The sequence below is a fragment of the Salmo salar genome, chromosome ssa21, assembly GCF_905237065.1.
Source record: "Salmo salar chromosome ssa21, Ssal_v3.1, whole genome shotgun sequence".
NCBI classification, from domain to species: domain Eukaryota; kingdom Metazoa; phylum Chordata; class Actinopteri; order Salmoniformes; family Salmonidae; genus Salmo; species Salmo salar.
The window spans coordinates 23370500-23390669 of record NC_059462.1 but is presented as its reverse complement, the minus strand read 5'-3'; the positions used below and the strand labels follow the sequence as shown (position 1 = coordinate 23390669).

Below are 20170 nucleotides of genomic sequence, written 5' to 3'. Positions count from 1 at the left end.
TCTATGACTAGGGTGGCTGGAGTCATAACAATTTTTAAGGCCCTCTGACACTGCCTCGTATAGAGTTCCTGGATGGCAGGCAGCAATACAGTGATGTATTGGGCCATTCACACTACCCTCTGTAGTGCCTTGCGGCCGGAGGCCGAGCAGTTGCCGTACCAGGCAGTGATTCAACCAGTCAAGATGCTCTCAATAGTGCAGCAGTAGAACTTTGAGGATCTGAGGACCCATGCCAAATATTTTCAGTCTCCTGAGGGGGAATAGGTTTTTTTCATCTCCTCTTCACAACTGTCTTGGTGTGCTTGGACCATGGTAGTTTGTTGGTGATGTGGACACCAAGGAACATGAAGCTCTCAACCTGCTTCACTGCAGCCCCATAGATGAGAATTGGAGCGTGCTCGGTCCTCTTTTTCCTGTAGTCCACAATCATCTCCTTTGTCTTATTCACGTTGAGGGAGAGGTTATCTTGGCACCACACAGCCAGGTCTCTGACCTCCCTATAGGCTGTCTCGTCGTTGTCGGTCATCAGGCCTACCACTGTTGTGTCATCGGCAAACTTAATGGTGTTGGAGTCGTGCCTGGCCGTGCAGTCATGAGTGAACATGGAGTACAGGAGGGGACTGCGCACGCACCCCTGAGGGGCCCCTGTGTTGAAGATCAGTGTGGCGAAAGTGTTACCCTTACCCCATGGGGGCAGCCCATCAGGAAGTCCAGGATTGTTGCAGAGGGAGGTGTTTAGTCCCAGGGTCCTTAGCGTAGTGCTTTGAGGGCACTATGGTGTTGAACGCTGAGCTGTAGTCAATGAATAGCATTCTCACATAGGTGTTCCTTTTGTCCAGGTGGGAAAGGGCAGTGTGGAGTGCAATAGAGATTGCATCATCTGTGGATCTGTTGGGGCAGTATGCAAATTGGAGTGGGTCTAGGGTTTCTGGGATGATGTTGTTGTGAGCCATGGCCAGCCTTTCAAAACGCTTCATGGCTACAGACGCGAGTCCTTCGGGTCGGTAGTCATTTAGGCAGGTTACCTTAGTGTTCTTGGGCACAGGCACTATGGTGGTCTGCTTAAAACATGTTGGTATTACAGATTCAGACAGGGAGAGGTTGAAAATGTCAGTGAAGACACTTACCATTCAGCTCAGGATAGTCACCCTAGGCACCATTATCATAACGCAGTCAATTAAACCGCAAGTCAATTCGCACAGATTTCCCATTGGATTTCATGTTTGACACATTTGAGGTTTTACAGTCCCAGTTCAGCTATTGAAGCCAATTGAGAAAATACCATCCAACTGCTTTTCAGATTAGAAGTTATAAAACCGCACAAACGCTCACTGAAGTCAACTTGTTAAAACATTCTCTATATTTAATTTCCAAACTTATATTAGATTACAGAAAAGGTATCTTGGAAGAATCAGTACATGGGTTGTTCAGTTTGAAAAAGGAGATCGTCGAAGTGAGTCCATAGAGACCTACACAACCCACATATTTGATACATCGATCGTGTATCATTCCTTCCGCCACTGACCTGTAAAGGATGCTATAAACTACAATCTTCACAGGATCCGTTTACATTTCACAAACAAAGCTTAACATTTTCCTATAGTTAGCGTGGGTAGGAGTTATTTTCCTCGCTGGTGCCGGTCATTTGTAAACACTACCACGGTGTGACAGGGTGGTTTGAGGGATTGAGTCGCTGCTAAAACGCTCCAAAAACAAAAAACAAACAAGGACCAAAAAAGCAGCTGCCTACAGAACTGTGGGGAGCAGATACAAATTCCCTGCTTGAAATCAATGCCACAAATAGCAGGGGAGGTGTAACAAAATAGTGTCCACACTTTCAAAAGGGCAGTCGTAATCTTTCTTAGGGCATTGTTGCAACTAAATCAGCCATTTTGGATCCAGTGAATGTCTCTGAGCCAGCAGTCTGGTGCAGTTACACTGGCAGCCATCTTGAAACAGTGGTTCACCATTGAGTCTCTCCAATGTAATTAAAACATAATAAAGGTAACTATTTCACACACAAGGAACACTATACATTCTCCAACAGCAATGAGTTGTCTGGAAGATTTTTTTGTTGCTTTATTCTCGAGTGGGATGGCTTGCCAAGAAGAGGGTGATAATACACAGAAAGGACGCAGCACAGTGCCAAAGCCATAAACTACACTTCCCAGAGAGCCATTGGCTATCATGTGATTCAGGACCCCGCTCTGAGAAGAGGGTTGCACAGCCTCCATACTCAAACATTCTTCAACGCCCTTGAGAAAAAGCGATACAGAGAGAGATGCAGAGACAGACTGCTTGTTGGAGGAGAAATGCATGGAGTGGCAGGAGGTTAATCTTCATCGTCATTCTCATCATAGTCATCCTCCTCGTCATCATCCCCCATGTACGACACAGGGGTCTCAACACGGGAGCCGCTGTAGTGAGAGTCATTAGAGCTGGAGGCCAGGGGACCATCTGCACCACTGTCACTACAGAGAGAGAGAGATACAGAGGGAGAGGAAGAGTTACCATATTTCTATGTGAACGTGCTATAGAACACCCTGACTAGGGCAACAGTAGAGGAGAGAGAGAGACACTCACCTGCCCTGGCCGTGATGGCGCCCCCCGTTGGTGGAGGATCCTCCAGTGATGTAGACGTTACTGATGGGGCCCTGGGCCATCTCTGTGTGAGACAGTAGTACACACGTTCACATATATACCTTAAACAGAACCAGACAGGACCAATGTACCCCAAATTAGCAACATGTTTGAGTATTTCATGCCCAATTCATCTCACTTACTTTGATAAGGATTGTGTGTAGCTCAATGACTTGACCTATGACTGAAATTTAAGCATGCACTATGAACCCTGACCTGTGACGTAGGGCTCCAGGGCTTTGGGCACCAGGCTGCGTGCCACCTTCAGGTCCTCCGGGGAACACTTGCCCACCTCCAGGCCACAGGCCATGCCCATACGCTTCAGCACCTCAATGTCGTCGTGGATCTCAAACATGCTGTCAAAGTTGAACAGGTACTCAAACCTGAAGAGAAGGAAAGTAAAGAGGTGAATATAATGGCATGGTTAGAACATGAATGAAAACATTCCATCCTGGAAAAACTTGAGCGGGGTGTTGCCATTGCCTCAAAACGATACTTTATTGGGGGGCGGCAGGTAGCCTAGCGTTTAGGAGCACTGGCGCAGTAACCGAGAGGTAGCTGGTTCGAATCCCTGAGCTGACTAGGTGAAAAATCTGTCAATGTGCCCTTGAGTAAGGCACTTAACGCTAATTGCTCCTCTAAGTCACATTGGATAAGAGTCTGATAAATGACATTTTAAATGGTCCATTTACATAAATTAATTTGGTGAAAATTCTGTGGGACAAAATTGTCTACATGAATTAAGTTGATGATCAATTTACACAGACACTCAAATATACTGCTCCAAAAAATAAAGGGAACACTTAAACAACACATCCTAGATCTGAATGAAAGAAATAATCTTATTAAATACTTTTTACTTTACATAGATGAATGTGCTGACAACATAATCACACAAAAATAATCAATGGAAATCCAATTTATCAACCCATGGAGGTCTGGAGTTGGAGTCACACCCAACATTAAAGTGGAAAACCACACTACAGGCTGATCCAACTTGGATGTAATGTCCTTAAAACAAGTCAAAATGAGGCTCAGTAGTGTGTGTGGCCTCCACGTGCCTGTATGACCTCCCTACAACGCCTGGGCATGCTCCTGATGAGGTGGCGGATGGTCTCCTGAGGGATCTCCTCCCAGACCTGGACTAAAGCATCCGCCAACTCCTGGACAGTCTGTGGTGCAACATGTCGTTGGTGGATGGAGCGAGACATGATGTCGCAGATGTGCTCATTTGGATTCAGGTCTGGGGAACGGGCGGGCCAGTCCATAGCATCAATGCCTTCCTCTTGCAGGAACTGCTGACACACTCCAGCCACATGAGGTCTAGCATTGTCTTGCATTAGGAGGAACCCAGGGCTAACCGCACCAGCATATGGTCTCACAAGGGGTCTGAGGATCTCATCCCAGTACCTAATGGCAGTCAGGCTACCTCTGGCGAGCACATGGAGGGCTGTGCGGCCCCCCCAAAAAATGCCACCCCACACCATGACGGACCCACCGCCAAACCGGTCATGCTGGAGGATGTTGCAGGCAGCAGAACGTTCTCCACGGCGTCTCCAGACTCTGTCATGTCTGTCACATGTGCTCAGTGTGAACCTGCTTTCATCTGTGAAGAGCCCAGGGCGCCAGTGGCGAATTTGCCAATCTTGGTGTTCTCTGGCAAATGCCAAACGTCCTGCACGGTGTTGGGCTGTAAGCACAACCCCCACCTGTGGGCATCAGGCCCTCATACCACCCTCATGGAGTCTGTTTCTGACCGTTTGAGCAGACACATGCACATTTGTGGCCTGCTGGAGGTCATTTTGCAGGGCTCTGGCAGTGCTTCTCCTGCTCCTCCTTGCACAAAGGCGGAGGTAGCGGTCCTGCTGCTGGGTTGTTGCCCTCCTATGGCCTCCTCCACGTCTCCTGATGTACTGGCCTGTCTCCTGGTAGCGCCTCCATGCTCTGGACACTACGCTGACAGACACAGCAAACCTTCTTGCCACAGCTCGCATTGATGTGCCATCCTGGATGAGCTGCACTACCTGAGACACTTGTGTGGGTTGTAGACTCCGTCTCATGCTACCACTAGAGTGAAACCACCGCCAGCATTCAAAAGTGACCAAAACATCAGCCAGGAAGCATAGGAACTGAGAAGTGGTCTGTGGTCCCACCTGCAGAACCACTCCTTTATTGGGGGTGTCTTGCTAATTGCCTATAATTTCCACCTGTTGTCTATTCCATTTGCACAACAGCATGTGAAATGTATTGTCAATCAGTGTTGCTTCCTAAGTGGACAGTTTGATTTCACAGAAGTGTGATTGACTTGGAGTTACATTGTGTTGTTTAAGTGTTCCCTTTATTTTTTTGAGCAGTGTATAACAGTCACTCACTTGTCGTTGGAGATGCTACAGTCGATGACAGTCTTCTTGCTAGTGTTGACAATGATGAAGGGGAGGTGGATGAGAGAGTTGGGGGGTGGAGGTCTGTTTGTCTGCTGTTCCGTCTGTCGGTTCCGCTGCACCAGGTTCTTAAAGGCTATTTGCTACAGGAGGGGATCATGGAGAGAACATTAGAACAATGTTAAAGTGCCAATCAGCAGTTGAAACAAAGCATTGTCACCACCACTGTTGTTTCGGTAGAAAGCTGAGGGATGGGGCTCGAGAAATATATCAACTCACATTCAGACAAAGCTATGGATGCATGGACATGATATCAAAATTAGTTTTTTAACCAGTAAAACAGGCTTATATTTGGGATTCTGATGGGGTACGGTAGTTCAGCTACGCTATTGGGGCATTTCTAAGTTATATTCTTAAAGAATCAATAGGTACATATTAATTTAAGTCTAAAAATGTATGTAGCAACTGCTGATTTCCCCTTTAAGACAACCTATGGTCTTGTATATGCTTTCCTTTATCGGTGATTGTATTGTTGTCGATGAGGCAAGCTAGTCCAGTAACAGGAGGCAAGCTAGTCCTGTAACAGGAGGGAAGCTAGTCCTGTAACAGGAGGGAAGCTAGTCCTGTAACAGGAGGGAAGCTAGTCCTGTAACAGGAGGGAAGCTAGTCCTGTAACAGGAGGGAAGCTAGTCCTGTAACAGGAGGGAAGCTAGTCCTGTAACAGGAGGGAAGCTAGTCCTGTAACAGGAGGGAAGCTGATCACCTGTAATATGAGCTCTTGGAGTTGTGACTGCTTCTGCTTGATTCTCTCCAGTCGCCTTTGTCTCTCCACCTACAGAGGAAGAGCAGAACACAGCCAGGGTGTGAGAGCGTAAAAGAAAAGAGGGAGTGAGGGAGAAGAGAGTTCCTGGTGTACCAGGTGTGTGTGTGTGTGTGTGTGTACACACAGTGGCTTCGGAAAGTACTCAGACCCCTTGACTTATTCCACATTTTGTTACGTTACAGCCATATTCTAAAATTGATGAAATATTTTTTCCCCCCCTCAAGCTACACACAATACCCCATAATGACAAAGAAAAAAAAAATGGTTTAGACATTTTTGCTAATTTATATTAAAAAAAATTAACTGAAATATTACATTTGCATAAGTATTCAGACCCTTTACTCGGTATTTAGTTTTAGCACGTTTGGCAGCGATTACAGTATTGAGTTACAGCATCGCGTCTTCCTCATCCAACCCGACAGAGCTTGAGAGGATCTGCAGAGAACAGGAGAAACTCCCTAAATACAGGTTTGCCAAGCTTGTAGCATCAAACCCAAGAAGAGGGGTGGCAGGTTGCCTAGTGGTTAGAGCGTTGGGCCAGTAACCAAAAGGTTGCTGGATCGAATCCCTGAGCTGACAATGAAATAACCTGTTGTTCTGCCCTGAACAAGGCAGTTAACTCACTGTTCCCTGGTAGGCCTTCATTGTAAATAAGACTGTTAAGTAACAAAATGTGGAAAAAGTTAACGGGTCTGAATACTTTCTGAATGCACTGTGCATATACACTGAACAAAAATAAAAACGCAACATGCAATTAAAAAGATTTTACTGAGTTACAGTTCATAAGGAAATCAATCCATTTAAATAAATAAATTAGACCCTAATCTATGGATTTCACATGACTGGGAATACAGGTATGCATCTTTTTGTCACATAATAAAAAGGTAGGGGAGTGGATCAGAAAACTAGTCAGTATCTGGTGTGACCACCATTTGCCTCATACAGCATGACACGTCCTTCGCATACAGTTGATCAGGCTGCTGAGTGTGGCCTGTAAAATGTTGTGCAAAGCTGCTGGATATTGACGGGAACTGGAACACGCTGTCGTACAAGTCAATCCAGAGCATTCCAAACATGCTCAATGGGTGACATGTCTGGTGAGTATGCAGGCCACAGAAGAACTGGGACATTTTCAGCTTCCAGAAATTACGTTCAGATCTTTGCGACATGGAGCTGTGCATTATCATGCTGAAACATGAGGTGATGGCGGCAGATGAATGGCATGACAATTGGCCTCAGGATCTCATCACTGTATCTTTGTGCATTCAAATCGCCATCGATAAAATGCAATTGTGTTTGTTGTCCGTAGCTTATGCCTGCCCATACTATAAACTCAACGCTACCATGGGGCACTCTGTTCACAACGTTGACATCAGCAAACAGCTCTCCCACACAACGCCATACACGTGGTCTGCGGTTGTAAGGCCGGTTGGACGTACTGCCAAATTCTCTAAAACAAAATTTGAGGCGGCTTATTGTAGAGAAACGAACATTCAATTCTCTGGCAACGGCTCTGCATATTCCTGCAATCAGCATGCCAAATGCACACTCTCTCAAAACTTGAGACCTCTGCGGCATTATGTTGTGTGACAACTGCACATTTAAGAGTGGGCTTTTATTGTCCCCAGCACAAGGTGCCCCTGTGTAATGATCATGCTGTTTAATCAGCTTCTTGATATGCCACAACTATCAGGTGGATGGATTATTTTGGCAAATGAGAAATACTCACTAGCAGGGATGTACAATTTGTAAACAACATTTGAGAAATAAGCTTTTTGTGTGTATGGAAAATTTGGGGGATATTTATTTCAGCTCGTGAATTATGGGACCAACACTTTACATGTTTAGTTTATATTTTTGTTCAGTGTATATATTAGACTTACCTCTAGGTTCTGGCATTCCTGGGCCGAGTTTGTGGGCAGACCGATCCACTTGATCTCTTTCTTCTCTTTAGAGATTATGTTCATGGCCATGAGCACATTGAGCGCGTCATACACACGCCTACGGATGTTCTTCTGGTCATACACATGCTACAAGGAGAGGGGGAAGGGGTTAATCTCTGACTTGGGTTTGGTGTCATAATGATCATGTGGATTTGTCATAATGAAACCAGTGTGCTAAAGCCTAATTTACTACTTCCGTTTCCGCATGAGCGAAATATCAAAACATCCACTTCAGTCCGCACTCCGAAATCTCTTTCGGACTTTACAAAGAGGTGGATGAAGCGGAACACTGAGGATGGCAGCTGATGTTCAAAGTCCGACCACCAAAAGCAAAAGTAGCAGACATAAATTAGGCTCGAGGAAGACCATGTCATAACTTCATTTCCTAAGTAGGTTTGTTGCGTCTGAAATTGTGATGTCATATAGAGATTTGTTTTGTCTAAGAGTAAGGCTGAAAAACGTGATGGATTGTCAGAGAGTGATGTCATAACGAGGAGTTCTGTCAGAGAGAATGTCAGAGGAGTTAAGAGTGATGCAACAACGGAGAATTCTGTCTGACAGTGTGATGGCATAATTAAGAATTCAGACAATGTCTGATGTCAGAGATTTATGTCTCAGAGAAAGTGAAGTTAACTTCTTATGGCTGGATGGCAGTATTGAGTAGCTTGGATGAATAAGGTGCCCAGAGTAAACTACCTGCTACTTAGGCCCAGAAGCTTAAGATATGCATATTATTAGTAGATTTGGATAGAAAACACTGAAGTTTCTAAAACTGTTTGAATGATGTCTGTGAGTATAACATAACTCATATGGCAGGCAAAAACCTGAGAAAAAATCCAACCAGGAAGTGGGAAATCTGAGGTTTGTAGTTTTTCAAGTCTTGGCCTATCCAATATACAGTGTCTGTGGGGTCATATTGCACTTCCTAAGGCTTCCACTAGAGGTCAGTCTTTAGAACCTTGTTTGAGGCTTCTACTGTGAAGTGGGGGACAATAAGAGCTGATTGAGTGAGGGGTCTGCCAGCAGGGCATGAGCTTCAGTCATGTGCGCGCCCGCGAGAGGTAGCTGAGTTCCATTGCATTTCTAAAGACAAAGGAATTCTCCGGTTGAAACCTTACTGAAGATTTATGATATAAACATCCTAAAGATTGATTCTATACATCGTTTGACATGTTTCTACGAACTGTAATGGAATTTTTTGAGTTTGTCTGGCCAGCGCTTCGCGAATTTGGATTTGTGAACTGAAGGCGCGAACAAAAAGAGGTAGTTGGACATAAAGGATGGACTTTATCGAACAAAACAAACATTTGTGGAACTGGGATTCCTGGGAGTGCATTCTGATGAAGATCAAAGGTAAGTGAATATTTATAATGCTATTTCTGACTTCTGTTGACTCCAACATGGCGGATATACGTATGGCTTGTTTTTGTGTCTGAGCGCCGTACTCAGATTATTGCATGGTGTGCTTTTTCAGTAAAGCTTTTTTGAAATCTGACACAGCGTTTGCATTAAGGAGAAGTTTATCTAAAGCTCCATGCATAACACTTGTATTTTCATCAACATTTATGATGAGTATTTCTGTAAATTGATGTGGCTCTCTGCAAAATCACCGGATGTTTTAGAAGCAAAACATTACTGAACGTAACGCGCCAATGTAAACAGATTTTTGGATATAAATATGAACTTTATCGAACAAAACATACATGTATTGTGTAACATGAAGTCCTATGAGTGTCATCTGATGAAGATCAAAGGTTAGTGATTAATTTTCAGCACTCTATTTCTGCTTTTTGTGACTCATCTCTTTGGCTGGAAAAATGGCTGTGTTTTTCTGTGACTAGTTGCTGACGTAACAATCGTTTGGTGTGCTTTCGCTGTAAAGCCTTTTTGAAATCGGACACTGTGGTGGGATTAACAACAACTTTATCTTCAAAATGGTGTAAAATATATGTATGTTTGAGGAATTTTAATTATGAGATTTCTGTTGTTTGAATTTGGCGACCTGCACTTTCACTGGCTGTTGTCATATCGATGCCGTTAATGGGATTCCAGCCATAAGAAGTTAGACTTCCCCAGCCTGTTTTGAGGAAGAGCCCTGTGCATTGTGCATACAGCTGCAAAACTCACAGAGTCATTGGGGGAGATGTGGTTGTCTGCAGCGCTGAACTCTGCCACCAGCTCGTCTGCCACCTCATTGTACGAGGTGACACCCTTCTTTTGCACCTTCTCACACACCTTCATGGAGAAATGCCTCAGGCCCTTGCCATTCTTCTCCCCCTTCTTACCACGCTTCCTGTGGACAAAGGTGGTTAAACACAGCTATATACACTTCTAGACTACACTGGCATATCACACAGAATAAATCAACTAAACTCACCCCGATGACCAAGGCGACGCGTCGGCCGGCTGGCTCTGTGTGAGGAACTGGGAGCTGGGGGTGTGAGGGCTGTTCACCAGTATGGCACTGGAAACACTGGGCCTCTGGGGCGTACCAATAACCTACAGTGGGGGGGGGGGAGAAGAGCTCAACCATTTCAGTTTTAGAGTAAAGAATCTTTCAAATACAAAATAATTTGCTTTGCAGCAAGCTGTATAAATTTAATATATATATATATATATATATATAAAAAACATACAAATACAACACACATCAATATGAACAGACCATCATAGTCATACATTATTGAAAAGGTTAGTGTAGGGTTGGGCAACATTACGATTGCATTGTCTATCAACGATGATTGACAGCCATCGTCAATGGTAACGACATTGTGATTAGGGCTGGCCCAATTACTCTATAACAGTGTAATCTTCATTCGGCCTGTCACCTAAAACCCTTACACATTTTTACAGATGCACAATTAGGAGCATGCCTGGTACGGCAACTGCACTGCCCACAACCGCAGGGCTCTCCAGAGGGTGGTGCGGTCTGCACAGCACATCACCGGGGGCAAACTACCTGCCCTCCAGGACACCTACAGCACCCGATGTCACAGGAAGGCCAAAAAGATCATCAAGGACAAGAAACACCCAAGCCACTGCCTGTTCACCCCGCTACCATCCAGAAGGCGAGGTCAGTACAGGTGCATCAAAGCTGGGACCGAGACTGAAAAATAGCTTCCATCTCAAGGCCATCAGACTGTTAAAAAGCAATCACTAACAGTGAGGCTACTGCCTTCAAACAGACTTGAAATCATTGGCCACTTCAATTAATGGATCATTAGTCACTTTAATAATGTTTAGAAATCTTGCATTACTCATCTCATATGTATATACTGTATTTTATACTATCTATTGCATCTTGCCTACGCTGCTTGTTTGCATCCATATATTTATATATTCCATTCCATTCCTTAGATGTGTGTGTATTAGGTAGTTGTGGAATTGTTTGATTACTTGTTCGATATTGCTGGACTGTCGGAACAAGAAGCACAAGCATTGCTGCACTCACAATAAATAACATATGATGAAAATAACCCCCTTAACCGTTTAAAATAAAATTACTAATGGGGACACCTGTTCTTTCAATCTATTTCTATGGCAGCACATGCAGAAGGAGAAAATGCGTCTTAATGTCACACATTTTGTAATTTCAACGGTTATTACAGTGATCACTGTCATTTGGCTGGACAATAACCGTTATCCAAAATGTCAGTCACAGCCCTAATCATGATGTGAAATACGATGGCTTAGTCCAGGGGTGTCAAACTCATTCCACGGAGGACCAAGTGTCTGAAGGTTATTTTTTCCTTTCAATTCCTTACTAATTAGTCACCTTAATTCATCAATTAAGTACAAGGGGAGGAGCTAAACCTGAAGACACTGGGCCATCCGTGGAATGAGTTTGATACCTGTGGTTTAGCCCATTTGATTTTGTTGCTCACACTCTGATAGCATATTCAAACATTTCTCTCCACCTGATGCCAAAATGTGTAGCATTGCCAGAAATGAACTTAAACTTAAATTTGTTCTCTCCGCTGTCAAGATAGGGATGTGGGTACGCAGACCAGCTAGCCACCGCTCAAACAGCGGTGTAAAGTATTTAAGTAAAATTACTTCAAACTACTACGCAAGTCATTTTTTGGAGTATCTGTATTAGAGGTCGACCGATTAATCGGAATGGCCGATTTCAAGTTCATAACAAATTGGTAATTGGTATTTTTGGCCACCGATTTGCCGATTTTTTTTATTTATTATTATTATTTTTTACACCTTTAAGTAGGCAAGTCAGATTAAGAACATATTCTTATTTTCAATGACGGCCTAGGAACGGGGGTTAACTGCCTTGTTCAGGGGGGGATTCGTTTTTTTGCAACCTTTTGGTTACTAGTCCAACGCGCTAACCACCTGCCTTACATTGCACTCCACAAGGAGCCTGCATGGCAGGCTGACTACCTGTTACGCGAGGGCAGCAAGAAGCCAAGGTAAGTTGCTAGCTAGCATTAAACTTAGTTTTTAATAAGATATCAATCTTAACATAATCACTAGTTAACTACACATGGTTGATGATATTACTAGTTTATCTAACGTGTCCTGCGTTGCATATAATCGATGCGGTGCCTGTTAATTTCTCATTGAATCACAGCCTACTTCGACAAACGGATGTTGATTTAACAAGTGCATTTGTGAAAAAAGCACTGTCGTTGCAATGTACCTAACCATAAACATCAATGCCTTTCTTTAAAACCAATACACAAGTATATATTTTTAAACCTGCATATTTAGTTAATATTGCCTGCTAACATGAAATTGTGTCACTAATCTTGCGTTCATTGCACGCAGTCAGGGTATATGCAACAGTTTGGGCCGCCTGGCTCGTTGCGAACTAATTTGCCAGAATTTTACGTAATTATGACATAACATTGAAGGTTGTGCAATGTAACAGGAATATTTAGACTTAGGGATGCCACCCGTTAGATAAAATACGGAACGGTTCCGTATTTCACTGAAAGGAAAAACGTTTTGTTTGAGATGATAGTTTCCGGATTCGACCATATTAATGACCTAAGGCTCGTATTTCTGTGTGTTTATTATATTATAATTAAGTCTATGATTTGATAGAGCAGTCTGACAGCGGTGGTAGGCAGCAGCAGGCTCGTAAGCATTCATTCAAACAGCACTTTTGTGCGTTTTGCCAGCAGCTCTTCGCTGTGCTTCAAGCTGTTTATGACTTCAAGCCGGGTGGGTATAATTTGTGTAACGTTCCAACAGGAATCTATTCCAAAAACTTTGTAAATAACAAGGTTGCCAAAAAACAACGCATACAAAGTTGTATAGCGGCAGAATAAGACAGGAATTTGTTCCAAAAAACGTAAAGTAAAAGGTTCCCAACCAACAACCATTACAAAGTAGCAACGCATACAAACCTAGCTAACTAGCTGCCGAATAGGCATCAACTCACCACGTAGCTTATTCTTAATGTTTGTCCATAGGCAACCAGAGTGAGGACAGACATTTTTCGGAATAAACGTGATGAGTGAAAAACGCAATGAAATAGACCGCAGGGAGCGGTATGCGTTGCTACTTTGTAATCGTTGTTGGTTGGCAACCTTTTACTTTACGTTTTTTGGAACAGATTCCTGTTGGAACGTTCCACAAATTATACCCACCCCTTCAAGCCTATCAACTCCTGAGATTAGGCTGGTGTAACCGATGTGAAATGGCTAGCTAGTTAGCGGGGTGCGCGCTAATAGCGTTTCAAACTTCAGTCGCTCTGAGACTTGGAGTAGTTGTTCCCCTTGCTCTGCATGGGTAACGCTGCTTCGAGGGTGGCTGTTGTCGATGTGTTCCTGGTTCGAGCCCGGGTAGGAGCGAGGAGAGGGATGGAAGCTATACTGTTACACTGGCAATACTAAAGTGCCTATAGGAACATCCAATAGTCAAAGGTATATGAAATACAAATCGTATAGAGAGAAATAGTCCTATAATTCCTATAATAACTACAACCTAAAACTTCTTACCTGGGAATATTGAAGACTCATGTTAAAAGGAACCACCAGCTTTCATATGTTCCCATGATCTGAACAAAGCCCTTAAACGTTAGCTTTCTTACATGGCACATATTGCATTCTTTCTTTCTTATCCAACACTTTGTTTTGTATTATTCTTTTTTTTTAACATGTTTCATTATTTATTTGAGGCTAAATTGATTTTATTGATGTATTATATTAAGTTAAAATAAGTGTTCATTCAGTATTGTTGTAATTGTCATTATTACAAATATATATATAAAAAAAAAAATTAACCGGCCGATTAATCGGTATCGGCTTTTTTGGGTCCTCCAATAAATTGGTATCAGCGTTAAAATCATAATCGGTCGACCTCTAATCTGTACTTTACTATTTATATTTCTGACAACTTCTACTTCAATATATTCTTAATGAAAATATTGTACTTTTTACTCCATACATTTTCCCTGACAACCAAAAGTACTCGTTACATTTTCAATGCTTAGCAGGACAGGAAAACTGTCAAACTCACACTTAAAAAGAGAACACGTGAGCTGTGTTCCAATACTCATACTAACCATACTATTTGTGACGTAAATTGAGTATATAGTATGCTTATTGGTGATAGTATGGATACAGTTAGTATGCCAAAAGTTCCCGGATGTCGTACTACATTCGTCAAAATACAAAGTGTACCAGCAGGGGACACTATTTCCGTGCTTTTAGAGCCCATAATGCAATTCTGGAAATGGGTTTCAGATTTGAAGAAAATGGTGGAAAATATGCAGCCGAAGTCCAACGAGAGGATACAAATTCATCGCTTTAACTAAAAAAGGGAAAGGGTCGGAATACTTTCCAAATGCACTGTATATCCCGATGCCCTCAAAACAGCCTCAATTCGACAGGGCATGAACTACAAGGTGTTAAACTTTCCACAGGGATGCTTGCCAATGTTGACTCCAATGCTTCCCACAGTTATGTCAAGTAGGCTGGATGTCTTTTTGGTGGTGAACCATTGTTGATACACACAGGAAACTGTTGAGCGCGAAAAACTCAGCAGCATTGCAGTTCTTGACGCAAACCGGTGCACCTGGCACCTACTACCATACCCTGTTCAACGACACAAATCTTTGTTGCCATTCACCCACTGAATGGCACACACAATCCATGTCTCAAGCCTTAAATCCTTTAACCCGTCTCCTCCCCTTCATCTACACTGATTGAAGTTGATTTAGCAGGTGACATCAATAAGGGATCCTAGCCTTCACCTGGTCAGTATGTGTCATGGAAAGAGCAGGTGTTCCTAATGTTTTGGTGCGTATAGACAGTAGGTAAGTACATGAATACAAAAAGGTGTGTACAGCAGTGGTTATATAGGATGCTATGACTAGAATACAGTATATACAAATAAAGTAGGCAAAACCGTATGTAAACAAAGGGACCAGTGTTCATAGGGTTGCAATTTAAATGTGCAGGGCACTGGGTGGAGGCAGGCTAGGGATGACTAACTGATGGCCTGGAGATAGAAAAAAAAAACACTTGTCTCTCGGTCCCTGCTTTGATGGACCTCTACTGTCTCCGCGTTCTAGTTGGTAGCGGTGTGAACAGGCTGTGGTTGGGGGTCTCTGAGGTCCTTGATCTTCTTGGCCTTCCTGTGACACCAGGTGCTGTAGATGTCCTTGAGGGCAGGCAGTGTGCCCCCGATGATGCATGGGCTGATTGCACCACTCTCTGGAGAACACTTGGTTGCGTGCGGTGCATTTGCTCTACCAGGCAGTGATACAGCTAGACAGAATGCTCTCAATGGTACATATGTAGGAGTTTGTGAGGGTCTAAGGTGCCAAGCTGAATTTCTTCAGCCTCCTGAAGTTGAAGAGGCGGCAGTGTGAACCATTTCATGTACTCGGTGATGTGCACGCTGAGGAACTTGAAACGTTTGACCCTCTCCACTGCTGCCCCGTTGATGTGGAAGGGGGCGTGCTCTAGAGCTGGGCGATATGAAATCCATATCGCATCAATTTAAGAAATGTATCGCAATAACAATATAATTATATTATAAATTAATTTATAAACAATGTGCACCACAGTTTAAAATATTTTGTATAAACTATTACTTTGTTGATTGGACAAGTGATGGCTACAACCATCAATCACCCATATTAGCAAACTTATTTCTTTTTAAACTTCACGTCTCTAGTATAGGCTACTCAATGTAATTAACTTTAAAATCAGCAAAATTCATGCGATAAGCATCGATCATTTTCAGTTTATTGTCCAAGCTCTAGCGTGTGCTCTCCGCAGAATCCGATCAGCTTCTTTGTTTTGTTGCGGGAGAAGTTATTTTCCTGGCACAATTCCACCAGGGCTCTTGCCTCCTCCTTGCAGGCTGCTCATTGTTGGTAATCAGGCCTACCACTTGTGTCGCCAGCAAACTTGATGATCAAGATGGAGAGATGCATAGCCACGCAGTCATGGGTGAACAGGGAGTATAGGTGGGGGCTGAGCACGCACTCCTGTGGGTTTCCAGTGTTGAGGATCAGCGTGGGATGGTGTTGTTGCCCATCTTCACAACCTGGGGTCAGCCGGTCAGGAAGTCTAGGACCCAGTTGCACAGGAAGGAGTAAAGGGCCTTGTAGCAGTCCCGGAAGGGAGAGTAAAAATGGTCACGTGTGTAATTTCCCTCAGATTTAATTTATTAAAGTTGCCAGCTACAATAAATTCAGCCTCAAGATATGCGATTCCCAGTCTGCACAAAGTCCAGTTTAGTTCCTTGAGAGCCATCGCAGTGTCAGCTTGTATATCAATGTTTTATGGGTGGGTCTATCTCCCACAAGACCATAAGAAATGGAAAGAGCATTATGCAGCTGACTCATAATATACCAAGTGCCTGTGGTGGAGTGAGTCTTCTCTGAGGTGAAAGGTGAAAAGAACTTCCTGCTCAAATGAAGTACGGGAGGCAGGCCAGGTAAGTGATCTATTCCACTGTCTGCTGGCCGCCCATCAGGTGATGCCTAAACTGATTCCCTCCATGTATATATTCTCATGTATGTAATGGGATGGTGTGTAATCCTGCTGACTGCAGAGGTTGATCAGCTTAAGCTCATCCCCGGTCACCTCACCAGGCTAATGGTTGGGGCTTAGAGACCATGAAGTATGTATGTGTGTGTGCTTGTCTATAAACTGATAGATTGTAGCTGTGAAGCACTTTGGCCAAGTGTATGCAAGTGGTGAGCTTGCAATTAAGCAGGTTGTGCTTGCAATGTCTGCGAGAGAAAATATCAACCTGTAATCTACCACAGTCTCAAAATAAAATACTTTATCATCAAGTATGTGGTTGTGATATGACTGTATTGCAGTATATTTCTGTCCATTCAGGTAAATAGTGAAGGTAGACAGACACACTCACCATGTGTGGAGCAATGTTGACATTGGAGAGCCCCAGTGTTTTGGGCAGTAGTTGTTTGGCCACAGGGATGGATGCAGGATGGACAGCAACCAGAGACAAGACACCTGGGAAGGAGCAGAGTAAACACTAGGGTCAAAAGGGTAATCTGGAACCGCTGTCAACAAAATGGCTGCCTCTTCATATCCAGTTCACTCAGGTAGATGTTTACAGAGAACAGGCAGGAGGCCCTATGGGATGCAGACTTACTGGCCCACGTAAGGGAAAACATTTATATGAGGGTACACAGATATTTAAAACACCTGCACTGTCTGATATGGAAACCCATAATAAGATGAGCAGAAAGTTGAGAGGGGAGTAAAATGAGACAAACTTCTGTGTAGTCTTATTGCCCCCTGCTGTTGAGTTGAGGACATATACAGTACATAGACAAGGATTGAATGGCACTGATCTGTATTCTGGAGCACAACACTGTGCTTTGCTCACCTTTACTAGGACTCAGATTCTGGTCAATGAAAACCTTCAGTTCTCCATTGGTTTCCATCAGACCAACCTGTGGGGAAGACACCATCAACATCACTCCAGTAAAATTTCAACAGCTGGTCTCTGTATTGACTCTCTCAAATGTCTGTAAGGGCCCCAGGACCAAGGTGGAAGAATACTGCATCTGGTTGTCTCTGATCAGACTCACATCTTTGGCCATCATCCTGTCGGAACAAAGTAAGGCTCTGTCTGAAGAAAGGGAAGCTCTGATGTCACCAACGAGTTCCCTGAAACAGAACAACCATGATACAGCAGGGGAGTGTGTAATGCAATGACTAGAGCTGGATTTTTTGCCATCTGTGCATAAAAGTACACACTGTGGAAACTACCCATTTAAAGTTGGCTTTAACCTGAATAATTCCAAGAATGCATTGGACAAAGCGGGACGACTTCGGCATGGGGAGAAATTGAGCAAAAAAAGATGAGCATAAATAAAACATTACCCAGGAAATTCCTCCCCTCCAGAGTTAGTTAGGCCTCGGGTGTCATGAGAATGTCACAGGTGAACTATTGCACATGTATACGAACTGCATATTGTACATGAAATGTTTGCAAAGGTAGGCAGTAGATTGCAATATTGATCAAAAATCAAGGCCGCTAGTATGCAAGTAATATATTGCACAAAAGCACTAGCTGGCTACCTCGCTATAGCCTGAACAAAAACATTGCTAGCCGACTAAATTGTCTTTGGAAAGCAATTTCGAATGCATATTTCAAAGTGATGAGTTCGATCACCTGTGATATCTATCAAACGTCCTCATTTTTATATTTCTGAAATCTTACCATAACTTTTATCATGCAAACTGTAAGGCCTAGTAGGTGTTGTTGACCACGTCCTAGACCCGAGATTCCCCACGAAGTTTACAAGCAGAGCAGAAATTGCTAGCCAGCTACAACAATGCACGATGTCTGGCTGGCTAATTACTTTTTATATGGGAATTTGTTTCTATCCAGCATTCTGCGATAGCTAACTCAAGGGGCAAACTGATGCTAACTAGCTAGCAAGCTACCTACCTAACGTTAGTGATATTACAGGCCAGCTAGTTTAGAGGCACATTTTGAGACTATTCCGAATGCAATTGACGATTGTGTAGCTATAAGAAAACTGATTCAAATATATCCTGCGTGCATTATAATAATAAAAGCCAACACATGCATTTGCAATAAGGAATTACCAAACAATTTAAAGGTTTAATTTGATATGCACTTACGAGTGCACTCTTTTCGTCTGCTTCTTCGACGGCTGTTTTGTTGGCATCGAGGACAGAGGAAGAGGAGGTCTAAATCCCTATCGCCAAACAGGAAACAAAACTATACGTCAAATTATCATGATTCTGAAATAATGAATTTAAACTTCTAATCAATTCAACACTCCACGCCTGAGATATGCCTACATGCATAGTTTGACCTTAACGAATTAGTTAGGCAGCTTTCTGGTCCATCATGTCTCAATCTCAAAATGGATGCTTTCCCAAATAACATCGCTAGCCACCTAGCTAATAACTATGAATTACATTAATAGCGCTCGGATGCCTCGGGCGTAAATGGTAAAAAAAGAACTAATGGTCTAGTTTGCTAGCTGTAATCTAGCTGTCGTACATGTAGTAAGTAATTGGTCGGTAGGCGAAGAATAGAAGGTTACTGTTAGTTAGCAAGCTAGGACAAAACTTTGCCTACTAACGTTATATTGTAGGAATAAATCTGCAACCATCAATGACAACGAAATATTTCATAAATATAAAACTTGACACTAACGTGCAAGAGAAAGTGACTAAGTTATATTAGTTATGACTGGCTAACTACAATAACGCGATTCATATTTTGATGGTCAGTTGGTGGGCTTAATAACCATAATGGATAGCTAGGTGTATCTAACCAGTCTTGCAATTCTAGCTGGTTGGGTAAATTAGCCAACGTTAGCAAACTGGCTGGTCAACGCACTAGTTAGCATTAGCAAGTGGTTAGCCAACTTGCTAACATAACAAGTTACCTCCAAGTTACAAAGCAGATAGCCTATCTTTTGAAGAGATCGCTAGATAGACAAATCATCCTTTCGAATGTCAAATATATAAATTCCCCCTTTCAATCGATAAACACCAAAGTCTATTGACTTTGCTAGCCGTTAGCTCGAGAGTCGCGTTCAGCTGTTACCTTCCACCGTCCTCGTCTGAAAACCAATCTTGGCGGTGTCTAACATCTGAAGCTCCGGATTGGATAGTTTCAATATGACGCAGGCAATCCATGCCGCTAAAGCCACACCTTTGGCGCGTTCTGATTGCTTCGCGCACTAGGACCTCCTATCCCGGGTTCTCCCATTGGTCTCCAGCTTTTCAGCGTTTCAGAAGCCTTTTCCGGGATTTAAAACTGAGTAAAAATAGTAACAGCTAGTAACAGTGAGAAGCCATTCGAAAACATCGCAAATCAGAGGTCAACGTCATAATATGTAATCTGTTCAGTTATATATGGGCCTAGCTGGTATACATGCTCAA

At 43.2% G+C, this 20170-nt stretch overlaps 1 protein-coding gene across 6 annotated transcripts; it reads right to left on the bottom strand.

The window, feature by feature from the left end:
• Positions 1–1342: 1342 nt before the first annotated feature.
• Positions 1343–20064, bottom strand: LOC106581971 (transcription factor Dp-1-like). 6 transcript variants are annotated; one of them, XM_014164571.2, is made up of 13 exons: positions 19833–20064; positions 18893–18969; positions 17830–17908; positions 17625–17691; positions 17142–17245; positions 10165–10286; positions 9915–10080; positions 7728–7874; positions 5785–5853; positions 5013–5164; positions 2857–3023; positions 2584–2665; positions 1343–2471 (listed from the first exon to the last, which is right to left on the bottom strand). In XM_014164571.2, the coding sequence occupies exons 2-13, from the start codon at positions 18937–18939 to the stop codon at positions 2333–2335; spliced, it is 1341 nt and encodes a 446-aa protein (XP_014020046.1). In that variant the 5' UTR covers positions 18940–18969; positions 19833–20064; the 3' UTR covers positions 1343–2332. The 6 variants fall into 6 exon arrangements, with proteins under 6 accessions (XP_014020046.1, XP_014020047.1, XP_014020045.1 ...); XM_014164572.2 differs by lacking the exon at positions 19833–20064 and adding an exon at positions 19672–19821; XM_014164570.2 differs by lacking the exon at positions 18893–18969 and having other exon boundaries at positions 19833–19883.
• Between the last annotated feature and the right edge of the window lie 106 nt (positions 20065–20170).

Coding starts and splice junctions, on each gene's coding strand:
- LOC106581971 (XM_014164571.2), bottom strand. CDS start 18,939: ATGCCAACAAAACAGCCGTCGAAGAAGCAGACGAAAAGAGTGCACTC. Junction 17,246..17,624: donor GAATCTGAGTCCTAGTAAAG/GTGAGCAAAGCA, acceptor GCTCCTTCCCAG/GTGTCTTGTCTCTGGTTGCT. Junction 7,875..9,914: donor ACATCTCCCCCAATGACTCT/GTGAGTTTTGCA, acceptor CTCTCCTTGTAG/CATGTGTATGACCAGAAGAA.